Raw genomic sequence first — 13,301 nt, 5'->3', positions numbered from 1 at the left:
AGCTTATATCCAATCAGCAAGCAAAGGATTTGGCTGACCCTGATACAGGTTAACAAGTATCTCAATCTATTTAAATTTGTATTAGCTAAGCAAAAAAGCTACTTCGAAGTCAGAATGGCTTACCTGGTCATTAAGTTGCCTGATAGTTTTCTCAATATGTGGCAAAAGTCCTCTAAAAGTGAATTCCTGTATGAACTGCCGAATTCGATCATGATCTGTGAGTGTCAAACAGGTGCCATGAGGTGTCCATGTATTTGACTTCTTCAATTCATGCATAGATGCATTTGGTTTTACATAATCAGTGCCATCACAACAACTATTGTCGCTATTGTGATCCAATTGGAGTGGATGAATCTTATAGTTATTTGATAAACCATCTACTGCAAAACAAATTATGTAAACAATTACTCATTATACTTAACTCCAATTACAGGAATTCTTTTTATATCAAGACTTTACTAGGTTGCTGCTATTAATTTATGCCATACTTTCCTACAAAATATTTGTAGTTATTAATACAGTGTTTCATTCTCTGTGTTAAATCACTTGGATCCAGAACTGTATGAAGGAGAATATAATTAACTTGATCTCCCATGGGTGAAGAGCTGATTTTTCCTGATTTACTATCACCTCTGCAATCCTTAAAAGATATACTCTAGAGGCATGGTGAGCCCTCCAATATAGCAATGAAGCAGTGTTGAGGATTGCAAGGGGAAGGAGTAATTAATTAAAATTGTTCCTCACACACACCTCATATCTCCAAAATAGAACCTTCAAGGGATTCTGGTTTCTTTGATAAATGGAAGGAGCCCTTCTGTTAACAGATACACAGGTTTGCATACAAAACAGAATATTATGCTGCTACTGTCACTCCCAACTTACGTTAGTCTATGTTATTAAAATAATACCAGTGTTCATTTTAAAAAAATGACAAATATCCTACCAAGTTACTGGGGAAAATCCATAAAAACACAGAAAAGAGGGGAAATGGCAAATCCTAGTCTATTTCAATGAAAGCATTACCACATATAACTATAATATCAGTCTTGTGCTTTGGCTACATTTCTACTGAGATGTCTACAAAGACACACAAGCAGGTCATAGGTAGCAGCTATATTTTGATTTCCTGACAGTAACTCAGAAAGCAGAAGCCATATCTTAACTGATATTAAGATTCTGAGAAACAGTAAGACTTCTATGAATTATGTGTTTACTATTTGCTCAACTACTTCAGTGATATTTTTCTTGTGTAAAGAAAACACTTGTGAAGAGAACAATGATCCCTGTAATGTAGTGGATCCCTGAGTGAATGAACACCAACACTGTAGCAAAAGCTCTTGAATAATTTATCAGGAAACCAACAGCATCCCTATACAGAACTTGATACTCTTCTGATTGTTCAAAGCACATCACATATATTACCTAAGTATTCCTTAGAAAAACTGCACAGTAGACCAATAAACTATACATAGCTATTCTCATAATTCAAATGGGGGATGAGGCCAAGATATAGCAGATTGCAAAATGTGACCTTGTAAATTCATAGCAGAACCAGAGATTACCCAGCTGCCATACTGTTATATGAGTTACACTGGTACAGCTTGATGAAGGCAGGACAATATCAAGCACAAATAACTGAGATCTGTGGTATTGTGATGCTCACTGGTGCGCGGGACGGGGGGCGGGCAGGGTTAAGTAAGTTGCTGTCAAAAGAAATATACCTTTGGAATCATTATCTAACCCATCCACTGGTATAAAGTGATCAGAATTCTTATCTGAAATGACTGTATATGGGCTATCTTCATAAGGTTCCTGCCAAGATAAAACATACAAAAAGGTTTCAACTTTAAAATGGCAACATATTCTTTTAGAAATCATTATTTTCCTCCAAATAATTTTGCTTACTTTATTTTGAATATCTAGAACTTGGTTTAAATAAAGTGACATGAGATTTTCACTGAATTCCAGATCAATATTTGTACAGCAATCTTCCAAGAGATTTACACTGACTGAGTTTGCACAAGACAGAAACTGATTGTGGGCAATTAGCCATGGTGGGTAGCATGTGGTGTGAACCTGGAGAAACAAGCTAGCCTGACAACACCTGACCTAATGGTTGCTGAACCCATGATAGGATGCTATATGATTCAATCCCAGAAAAACAACAACCCCACACTGGACTGAAGGAAGCGACAAGTACCGCTTGCCACTCTGCATTCTTGCCTGTGCTACTGTGTCAGCAGCAGCCTCTCCACTGGTGTCCAAGGGGTACTTTGGAGCAATCACCACTACTATGCCACTTTTTTTCTGGCACCAGAACGATGCACAATTGTCTGCATTATTGGAGGGGAGGGGTCCAGTCTTGCACAAGTGCATTCTTTCAGCTTTCTAATATATGCAGTCTTCCCTGCTCTTCTGCCTTGACGCTTGCACCTGTCGATCAATAACCATTTGACAGTCATAACAGATAAGCCAGTAGGCCAGACAAGACTGCATATACCAGACAGGTGAAAGAGAAGACTTGTGCAACTCCAAAGGACTGTAAACTGAATTACAGAGACATAATGCAGTTTGGGAGCCAAAAGAAAAGTGAGCCCTGATTAGCTAAGATGTTTCCAAATATGTCAAATAGGTGTTGGAAATGTAAACATAAAGTGGGTACTTTCTATCATATGTGGTGGACTTGTGATAATGCGAAAAAGTATTGGATTAAAATACATAGATGGATGGAGGAAATATTAGAAAAACCATTTGCTTTTAAACCTGAAGTATTCTTGTTAGGCATCACACCAGAAGACGTTAACAGACAGGAAATGTATCTGATGCTGCACCTAATCACAGCGGCGAGGATTGCATTTGCTCAATATTGGAAAAGTGAGGAGCTACCCATCGATGGATTGACTGTAAGAAAGACCTTGGACTGTGCAGAAATGGATAGATTGACTTTATCATTGAAGGAGAAAGAGGACACTGACTTCTGTCCAACTTGGGATTCTTTCTGTAACTGGCTGGACAAACGGGACTTGGCGTAAACTTAGAGATGTTTTCAAATTATTATAAATTGATTTGAATTTGACTTTAGAATGTTTAAAAATATGTAGTAGGGGGATGACTCAGTAAATCCGATGTATGTGATGTTTGATGTTTTTAGTGTTAGTTTAAAATGTTAATAAAAAAAAATTAAAAAAAGTGAGCCCAACTGCACTTTTTACAACCTTGGAATGGGAAGAAACAACAGTAGAGAACAAAATGGGGTTGCAATTAAAACAGGGATGAAGAAAATAAGACAGGCTGTGTTGTAAGGAACACTAGGATCCCAGTGAGAACAACCCACAGTGGGCCTGATTATCTGATATGCATATCATGGGTTGTTCCACAAACAACTCACACTGTGTAATTTATTCACAGGGTGATACCCTGTCATCATAACTCTCCACGGTACATTTACTGAAGTACAAATAAGAAAAAGAACACACACACACACACACACACACACACACACACACACAGCTAGCTACAGATCTGGTTTACAGAGTGCCCTAGGCCACACTTTAAGTATCCATGAAATCAGCTGAAAGAGTGAAACCAATATAATCTAAATCCTTCTAGCTAACTCAATAAGGTAATGGAGAGACAATATAATTTAGTAAGTTGTTTATCTCTGCAGGGGCAACTACAATGATTATAAAATAAAATATTTATTGATCAAAGCACCTCTTCCTGAACAAAAGACTTTATATATGAAAATATAACTCCTACACAACTACTAAGTACAAAATAATTGCATCCCACTGGCAGAATATACTATAACATGAACCAGCCAGGATTAGCCCTCAGCCCTGTACATTTGAAGGCCACATTTGACCTTAAGTCAGTATTCTTTAGAATAAATAAACATGCTTGTCCATGTTGCTTGATTGCTTCTGCCTGGTTTCTCCTGCCTGTGGGAGCAGTTAAACAAAGGTTTCACTCTCCATCCATAGTTTGCTTAGTGCCAGGTCTGAACTGGGATGTCTACATTTTGCATCTCGTGAAATCAGATATCAGCTTCTGGAACCCTTGGACAGCTGCTGGGGTCCCAACTTCCCAGAAAGAAATACCATGCTTACACTAGACTCCCCCTCATTTTTTCCTCCTGGACAAGAGCTCTAAATAGCAATGTTACCAGTGCAGTGCGGCAAATTAAAATAGTATTTATAATCAGCTGCCCCAACAGAACTCACTAATGGAGGAGGATGTCCATTAGCAATTAATTTGCTCAGGACTCTCTCAAAGCCAGAGCCTGTCCTAACTATGTAGGTTCCCCTTCAATTAGCTTATCTTCAGTGCGAAGTCAATCAACTATGGGTTAGCAACTTGTTTTCTGTCAAGGGCTACATTCTCCCATGGGTAATGTTAGGAGCTACATGTCAACAGTGAGTGAGGGCAGAGCCAATAATGGGCAGGACCAGAACAAAAAGGGTATGAGGCACCCCTTTTCTATTTTGGGCTCTTTTTTTCCCTCTCTTCCTGCACCTTTGCAGTCTCTCTCTGCCTCCCATGCAGCAGGTTGCCAGGAAAGGGATGACTCATGTTTGCTAGATGTCTGAACTGATCACATGTCAACAGCTTTTGAAATTAAGATGAAGGCCACTGATGAAGGCTGTGATGAGCACAGAACATGCAAGGACATCTGTGCTACAGGATGGAAAAGGAGGCTGAATGGTAGAAGCAAACTGGCTACTATTGGTGATTGGCTACCATCTAGACAGCAGCTGCTCATTTTTAAAAAGCCATATCTTGGAGACTATCTAAGAGCTCTTCCTGGTAAGGAAGCTAAGAAACAGGAGGATCAGGCTGCATGGATTAAAGAAAACAAAAGGCAGACAGATTAATTTAGTGTAGGTGATACAAAAGAGAAACTGTCTTCTGTGGGTTCTTTCATGAGGCCTTTGGTGGGTAACTGTATATTTGCTGCTGTCATCATTGTGCTTCTGTGTTGTTAGTTGATTTCTGCTTCTGCTTCTAGGAAATTAGTTTTATTTCAGTATGTGTAGGATAGAGCAATGTTAACTGGGTCTAATTGTGGTGCAAAAACACCAGGGCATCTTGCTGGGTTAGACCAAGGTCAGTGTAGTCCAGCATTCCATTTTCAACAACAGCAACCACTTCTGGAAGCTCGTAAGTCTGGCATAAAAGTCCCTGACCTATTTTCCCAGTGTCCAATATTCAGAAGTATATAGAAAGGTTCAATTTAAGTATCATAGATAACTGCTGCTCACAGCCCTTCTCCATTAATATTTAGCTAAACCTTTTTAAAACCAACTAAAATAGCCATCAGTGCCCTACAAGAAAAGTGAACTATATTACTTTTAACATTTTTTCTATCTTGTTCAGCATTCTGCAACCAGCTAAATGCCTCTAGAAGACTTACAAATGATGTACAAAAAACACAAGCATACCCTTGTTAGTTCCAGTATCTTCCTTTAATCTTCTTTAAGGTCCATTGACTCTGAACTTGGAAACCCCATTTATACTAGCTGATAGGAAGGGTTTCCATGGGCAGAGCTGGGGTAAAGTAGTTAGTAGGAACTTTGCACAGGTGGAACAGAGGAAAGATCGTAGGTCGTGGTCATTGATGGCAAGTGTCTAAGGCTAAAGCACCAAGACCAGACATGATGGAGGTAGTTGGAGGCTACGAGCATGATGCAGGAACAGAAGCAAAGATAACATCAGAATCAAGGAGGAGTCAGACACCATCAGGGCATAGCAGGTCCAGAGGCAAAGCAGAATCAGGAACAAGTGCTGGTCAGATATCCAGCAAGGAATGGCAGGCCCAAAGGTGAAGACAGAGCCGGGCAAAGACTAGGGTGAGATACTGACAAGGCATGGAAGAACCAGAAGCAAAGCAAGGTCAGGAGAAGGCAGAGATCAGGTACATAGCAGACCCAATGGTGAAAGCAAGGGTCAGAACCTGGCAAGATAGGGTCAGACTGGAGGCAAAAGCAGAGGCAATAGGAAGGCACAAATGAAGGTAGGGCAAGAAAAGAGGCAGGCTCAGGAAAATGAAACCACCACCATGAAAACCCATGTCATGGCAACCAAGCTGAGCAGCCTAGAAAAGCCTTTTATAGAGCCTTCCTGAGCTCCCAGCTATGCTACATGATTGCACAGGCTCTAATTCTTGCAAGTACCTACAGGTCTAATCCTGGTTCTACAGGCACTTGCACGGTGAACTGTGCTCCAGGTCTTGACAAAAGATATGGGAACAGCAGTGATTTTTAGCATCCCAACTTCCTAGAGACACCGGCTGTCACTGATTATATTATATATGAAAAATCAAACAAACTTAAATGGCTATGTAGAAGTACATTCCCAATTAGGCTTTTAAAAGCCAAAAGCAGCAGGCTAGCAGAAATGGAACAATAGGAATGACCAAATATTATGAGAGGAAATAAAGAGAACCTTTTGAATACTACAGGCAGACAGTTGTAATAGTGCACATTTTAAATAAATATATACCTGGGTTTGGATACTGGTTTTTTGGAGGTATTGGCTCCAGGGATCAGGAATCTGTTCATCAGCTCCTCGATTAGACCCACGAGAATTTATCTTAAGTAAATAGCATCCCTGAGTTCCATATCTTTGTTTCATTTCTTCATATATTAAATCAGCCCTGAAAAAGTGTTAATATTACAGGAATGTCTTCATATGCAAGACTTCTGGCAAGAGGTTCTGATTTCTCTTTTAACCTACAACATTTTAATATAGATACATACTGAATGCTGAATTAGCAAGTTATCTGTAAAGTAAAAATTCACAGAGCATGTTCTAAAGGAAAAAACTCCACTTCTGGGAACTTCAGAAACTGAACTAAATAGTAACCAGTGTTATACAGAATTATTTATATAAAAATATACTGACATTAATCTTGCAAAGATTATCTTTTTTTAAAAAAACTAGAAACACTATTGCCAAACAGTGTGCTTTAAATTACAAAACAAGGAATCCTAAATATGCAGTTATGGCATAATTAATACATGTTGAGTGACTTTTAACAGAAAAATACAAACATTTTATCAGATCAGACCAAGATCAAAGCTAGCCCAGTAAGAATTTCAGCTATCAGCAAGCCCATCATGAACTGACTACCATGACTACATTGAAGAAACATTTAATAATAAAGCAGAAGATAATCAAAATAACAGAAAAATACTGAAGTGAATAAAGGGAGCTGAAGATACAGTAGTATAAAATTTTCACAAGGTTTTGTAGTCATATTAAGTCAGATATAGCATAGGTAGAGATAAAAGAACACACAGAACTCTGGGAAAGTTTAACAAGAAAAAACTGAGAAAACAAAAGATATTTGAATAAAACAGGTTGTACAGAGGAAGATGAGAAGGGAAGTGGGGACATTGCACCAGCCCTACTGAGAAACTACTTTCTCTTCCCTTCCTATCCCCTTTTCCTTGTATACTGTGTCTGCAGGCTACCTTGTTTTATTGATTGCTTTGAAAGCTTTTCTGGCTGAACAGTAGGATAAAAATCTATTAATATGTTTATGCATAAAAGAACTGGCCAGATGAGCACCTAAAAGAAGAGCACTCTCCCTAGGGAGAAGAGGTAGAGATAGGAGCCATATAAATTTTATACAATTAGAACAGAAAAAAAAACAAGGAGCAGATAACAGAAAAGTTAGCTATATAGGAACAAATAAGAAGTGCACACCCATCATAATCACACACACACAGAAAGACAGAGCTGACATGACAGGCAAAGTGCTGCATTTTTAAAACAGAGATGAGCAAGGAGAAAAATCTTCTCAGATTTTTCAGCCATTCCTATTAGGCAGTCCATACTAAGCTTAGTACCTTGCCAATCTGAACTTCAATTCTGTTTAACTATCAATGAATTAAAATGCCTAATAGAATGTAGATCAGATACTAAAAGTGTCAAGCGTAAAAACCAGGAATGGACACATACATAGAGGATACATATGAAAAGGTAATGTTAACTTAAATTTGCCAGGAACAGTTGGGATGCTTAATTATCTATATTACATACAGGTTAAAACTAATTTTGCAATCTTATTGTATTCATATGAACTTTTGCAACAATCTACTTCCTTGAAGCATCCATACAATAGCTTTGCTTTGCCAAGGTAGCAAACCTAATTAAGCTCAGCAAGCACACACTATTCTGAAGCTCAGCTATCATCATAAGTAATATTAGACATTTAATTTTTGTAGAATTGCAAATATGTATTCATTCTGAGTACTAAATAACCTTAAACTGCCTTCTCAGTCAATACGACCAAGTTTTCAGGAATCTTTTGAAGACTCACCTCTGTTCCTCTCCTATACTCACATCATGCAACAAAACATAATATTTTAGCGTGTTCGGAATAAACCACTTTGGATAAGAATATTCATTGCTATGCTGAATCCGATGTTGTTCTTGTGACAGCTTAAGAAACTGTTCCACAGGTTCAGGTTCACCAGATGAAACCACAAGCATACCTGAATTGACATTAAGGATGAGACACAATGCATATATTGAACACCTTAGGTATTATTCCAAGCATAACATTACTGTTCCTATCCTTACCTCTATGCAAAAACTGCAGTTATTCACCTGAGATATATACACTGAGGATAATTAGCACAGCAGGATAAATACTAAGGAGATGCACTGGAATCAGCCAGATCCCAAGTTGAATCAGGATCATTTCTGGTGCTTCCCAAGGCAAAACAATCTTCCTTCTGAAGCAACCATCTGGACTCAGATGAGACTGTGTTACCAATTCAGACCTCAAAATACAAAGTTTAGGTTTCCTCCTCAAGCAATATCATTAGGCTTTGTTTCTCTGTATCAGGGAACTTGTGGCTCCACGTGTTTTGGCTCACAGTAATCATCAACTGTAGTCAATGAAGTCCATGATGAAGTATTAGAGGAAGTATAAGGCCAATATTTATCTACCAGTTGCCCATCCCTTAATGCTGACTATAAGCAAGAAAACAGGGAATTTGGTTGACTGACTGAAAGGTTCACCTCCTAACTCTAGGGAATGTTTTGTCACTGACTATCCAGTCACTGTGCTCTAGGAGAAGGCAGAGGTGGGACTGTGATTTGGCCATTTGCCCAATACCACCAGGGTTCATTATGGGGAAAAAAACTTAAACTGGTTATTAATCATCCTAGCCCCCTAGCCTCTCAGCCTATTCTTTCAAAACTTTACATGCTTCTTCCTGAGAGAAAAACTTGGTGGTGCTGTTCTCATGCAGTATTTCCCCAAACAATTACAGAGGGAGAAAGTGGGAAGTCAATCAGCTCAAGGATGTAGACAAGATGTTTGGTGAGGTTTATGCAACCACCTCTGTACCACAGCATTGCCTTTCTGGCTTATTAAACTAGCAAGGAAAGGATAAACAGCTGGACCAGGGAGATCATCAACACCTCTTTGCAAGAGAGAGCAGTCCTGTGCTGCCTAAAAGAGGCAGTGGTGAGACCACTTCTCAAGAAACCCTCCCTTGAACTAGAAAATTTGAACAACTACAGGCTGGTAGCAAATATTACTTCCCTGGGCAAGCAACTAGAGAGGGTGTTCGCCAGTCAACTCCAAGTCCTGACAATCTGGATCAATTTCAATTGTGGTTCAGGGCTGCTTTTGGCATGGAAAGAGCCTTGGTTGCCTTGTATGATGACCTATGTCAGGAGCAAGGGAGGGTGAGTGCAACCCTGTTAGTACGGCTGGATCTCTCAGCAGTTTTCAATACCATCAAGCATGGTATCGTTCTGGAGTAGCTGGTTGAGATAGGACTGGGGAGCACTACATTGCAAGGGTTCCACCCCTACTTGGAGGGCCATCTCCAGAAGGTGGTTCTTGAGGATTATTGTTCAGCATGGCGTTCCTCAGGGGTCTGTTTGATCCCCCATGCTATTTAACATCTATATGAAACCACTGAGTGGGGTCATCCAGTGTTTTGGAGTATGTTGCCATCAGTATGCTGATGACATGCAGCTCTATTTCTCCTTTTCATCATCAGCAGGTGAGGCTGTGGATGTGCTAAACCAATGTGCGGTTACGATAATGGTCTGGATGAGGGCTAACAAACTGAAATTCAATCCAGACAAGACTAAGATGCTGTTGGTGCGTGATTCCTTTGACCAGATGCGGGGGTTCAACTGGGCTCTGAAGGAGCAGGTTGGAAGCTTGGGAGTGCTCCTTGATCCATCTTCTCACTTGAGGTTCAGGTGGCTTTGGAGGCTCAGAATGCCTTCTACCAGTTTTGGCTAGTGACCCAGCTGCACCCCTGCTTGTATAGTAATGGTCTGGGTTCAGTGATCTATGCTCTGGTGATCTCTAGATTAGATTGCTGCAATAGACTCTACATGGGGTTGCCCTTGAGAACAGCTCAGAAACTGCTGTTGGTGCAAACTGTGGCAGTCAGATTAATAACTGAGAACTAGAGGTCTGAACATATAAGACAAGTTCTAGTCAGCCTGCATTGGCTGCCTGTATGCCTCAGTTGCCAACTCAAGGTGCTGAACTTAACCTAGAAAGTCCTACATGGCTTGTGACTGCAATACCTGTCAGAGTGCCTCTCCCAACCAAAATCTACCCAAACACTACACTCAACCACTAGGGCCTTGTTACAGGTGCCATCCTCTTGAGAGGTTCAGAGGGTGGCAACTAGGGGAAGAGCCTTTTCTGTGGTGGCCTCCAGCTTTGGAACAACTTCCCTGCTGTGACCCATCTGGCACTAAATTTGCCATCTTTTCAGCTCCAGGTTACGACAGTCCTCTTTGCAAAGGCCTTTGTCCCTAATCATTCAGGGCCCAACACAATTAGTCAGGGGCTTAAAAAAAACCCTTGGCAGGGTCTTTTTAATTGTCGTTTTTAATGTTTTTGAATGCTTTATGCTATTTTAAAATTAAAATTAATTCTTGTTAATGTTATTATCTATTATATTTTATTGTTTTTATACTTTGTTGTAAACTACTGAGAGAGCTTTGGCTATGGGCAGTACAGAAATGAAATAATAAGAATGACTGCTCCATCCCCCAAACCTGGAGTCTGCCCCTATCCTTCTGAGTGTTGTAGGATTTTTTTATTTAGGATCCCAGCTCAGTAGTTCTGTTTTCAGTAACACTGAATCAGAGTTAATGCATACCTTTAATCAATACTATAAAAACAGGATATTGCATAACGGATGAGGTTACCCTGCTATTAAAACTTATATTAAGCGTATATAAGATTCAAGTCAATCTCCTATGGCTTCAAAGGATACATGCAACATAGTGGTTCAGGAATTCATGGTCTGATGCTGGCATGGACTGAAGAAAGCTTTCTCGATAAGCCTCAAACCATGGAGTAGTAGCTGCAATAAATTACACACAGATTATAGAAAACTTTAAGATTTTTTTAAAAAGGCCACATTATTATTATAAACACACGTCTGTTGCTTAACTAACTGGAAGAGAAATTTTCAAAAAGGATATCAAGTTCAATTCTTTATTGAGCATTTCCACAGTATGATTACCAAATTTTAGAAGAGGCTATTTCTTTTCAAGCATGTAGTTCATAAATGGGAAATTGCTACATAATTCACCTCTGTGGTTCTCACCATATTCCAATACACTGCAACACTATGTAAGCTTTGGGACCATTTGCCAATCCCATACAATTTGGCTTGCAATGCAATACCTTTGCATTTATGTCTTATCTACATTATAATCCATTTTTCACATTATCTATGGAAACAGAATTCAGATGCAACACAGGCACAATCCTTTGTATAACTATGCAGAAGTTAGTCCATTACGTTCAGTGGAACTTCCTCCCTGGTAAGCTTATACTACTGAAAGCCTTTTTTAAAAAAAATTCTAAACCATTCATCATAAGATAAATGAACTGATGTTAAAGTTATTCTGAACCAATTCAAAAATAAGAAGCATGCAGCATCTAACAAATATCTCAACTGCTTTCCCCAAAAATTACATACAACATCCTTTAAAGAGGGGAGGGGGCATTGCATACAATAGTAACTTTCACATGATTAAATTCATATGTGTCATCTTCATGAAGCTAATTACACATAATATATAATTCTAAATTTGTATGACATGCTACATATGAAAATTATTGTATTAGAATTTGTAATGAAAAACTACAAAAACATCTGAGTCCTTACCTCTGCACATATACCAATCCAGACTATTATATATCATGAGCATGTTTCTCCCTCACGTTTTGTTTTCCAGCAGATCAAAATAAAAGCTTATAAAATGCAGCCTTTTATTCATGCTTAACAGGTAATATTATGTTGCAGGGTGCTATGACAGCTATTGACAATTTGCATAAAGTAAAGTAACGATCCCTCCAATCTGTGGGAGTAACTTCTGCCAATATTTACAAACTAAAATGGCCTCCTCCTCCCCTCTTTTTCTCAGTTTTGACTACCCTTTGGAAGGTTAATACTGCTTGTGGCAACATCTGACATTACATAATGGGTCCACTTGTTTGGCTTGGTACCACCTCACTGGGTGTAGGAATTAACTCTCCTAGTCCACCATTCTCCATTATCTCCCCATTCCCCTACCCAAGATGGTTTGATTTTCAGTCTCTGCCTCAATAATCTTGCCTGTTAACCTAGAGTCTGCAGAGTAACCTGCCAACTCTTTCTTCTCCCCTATCTCATTTATCTTACATTTCAAATCAGAACTGTCTGGTCAGGAATGCTGTAATTGTGAGAAAGCTGGGTCCCATCTCTGCATTAAACTTCTAAGGTAACTTCTTCAGACTGACACACTAGTTTGAAAACAATGCATCACTTCTGCATAACAGAAAAAAATACTATTTGACACTTAGACATACACACTGGGGGGTGGGCATGCAAATCTTAGGTCTGTGGGCAAAATCTGGCCCTCCGGGGTTCCCCAAATATGGTCACATTCATTTCTCCTTGACTTCCAATTGTGTGGTGGTTTCTCAGTTTTTGCTTCTAAAAGGTTGCAAGGCCTCTTTTAAAGCTTAGTTATTGACAGCAACAGTTAAGCTAACATTTGTTTTTGTTATGTGATGTTAAGTCATCTCTGACTTTTGGCAATGCCTTCCTGTCCTATCCATGCTGGTATTTTTGTTTTGTCTTTCTGCCTTCGGCCCTTATCCCTGTGGTCCTGAGCTCTACCCATCAAGAAATGCAGTCCCCGAGAGCTTTTCCAAACCTGTATTTGGCCTTCAGACTAAAAGAGGTTTGACACCCCTCCAACATATTACTAAAGTATATCCTAAAAATTTAATATTACAGCACTGAAGC

At 39.3% G+C, this 13,301-nt stretch overlaps 1 protein-coding gene across 6 annotated transcripts in view; it reads right to left on the bottom strand.

Moving 5' to 3' along the window:
* Positions 1 to 13,301, bottom strand: part of TRAPPC8 (trafficking protein particle complex subunit 8) — a 78,282-nt gene that overhangs the window by 45,659 nt on the left and 19,322 nt on the right. For 3 of the 6 annotated variants that reach the window (XM_044423742.1, XM_044423747.1, XM_044423744.1), the window contains 5 exons: positions 11,274 to 11,363; positions 8,327 to 8,501; positions 6,502 to 6,655; positions 1,722 to 1,812; positions 124 to 380 (listed from right to left, as the gene is read on the bottom strand). In XM_044423742.1, the coding sequence (XP_044279677.1) occupies positions 124 to 380; positions 1,722 to 1,812; positions 6,502 to 6,655; positions 8,327 to 8,501; positions 11,274 to 11,363 (767 nt within the window). The remainder of the gene's footprint in view (positions 1 to 123; positions 381 to 1,721; positions 1,813 to 6,501; positions 6,656 to 8,326; positions 8,502 to 11,273; positions 11,364 to 13,301) is intronic. The other 3 variants (XM_044423743.1, XM_044423745.1, XM_044423746.1) reach the window with 2 other exon arrangements.

Source organism: Varanus komodoensis, unplaced genomic scaffold (assembly GCF_004798865.1).
Source record: "Varanus komodoensis strain SLA01 unplaced genomic scaffold, ASM479886v1 scaffold14_1, whole genome shotgun sequence".
Classification (NCBI taxonomy): Eukaryota; Metazoa; Chordata; class Lepidosauria; order Squamata; family Varanidae; genus Varanus; species Varanus komodoensis.
Note: the sequence above shows the minus strand (reverse complement) of the source record. Positions and strands in the feature narration are given on the sequence as shown.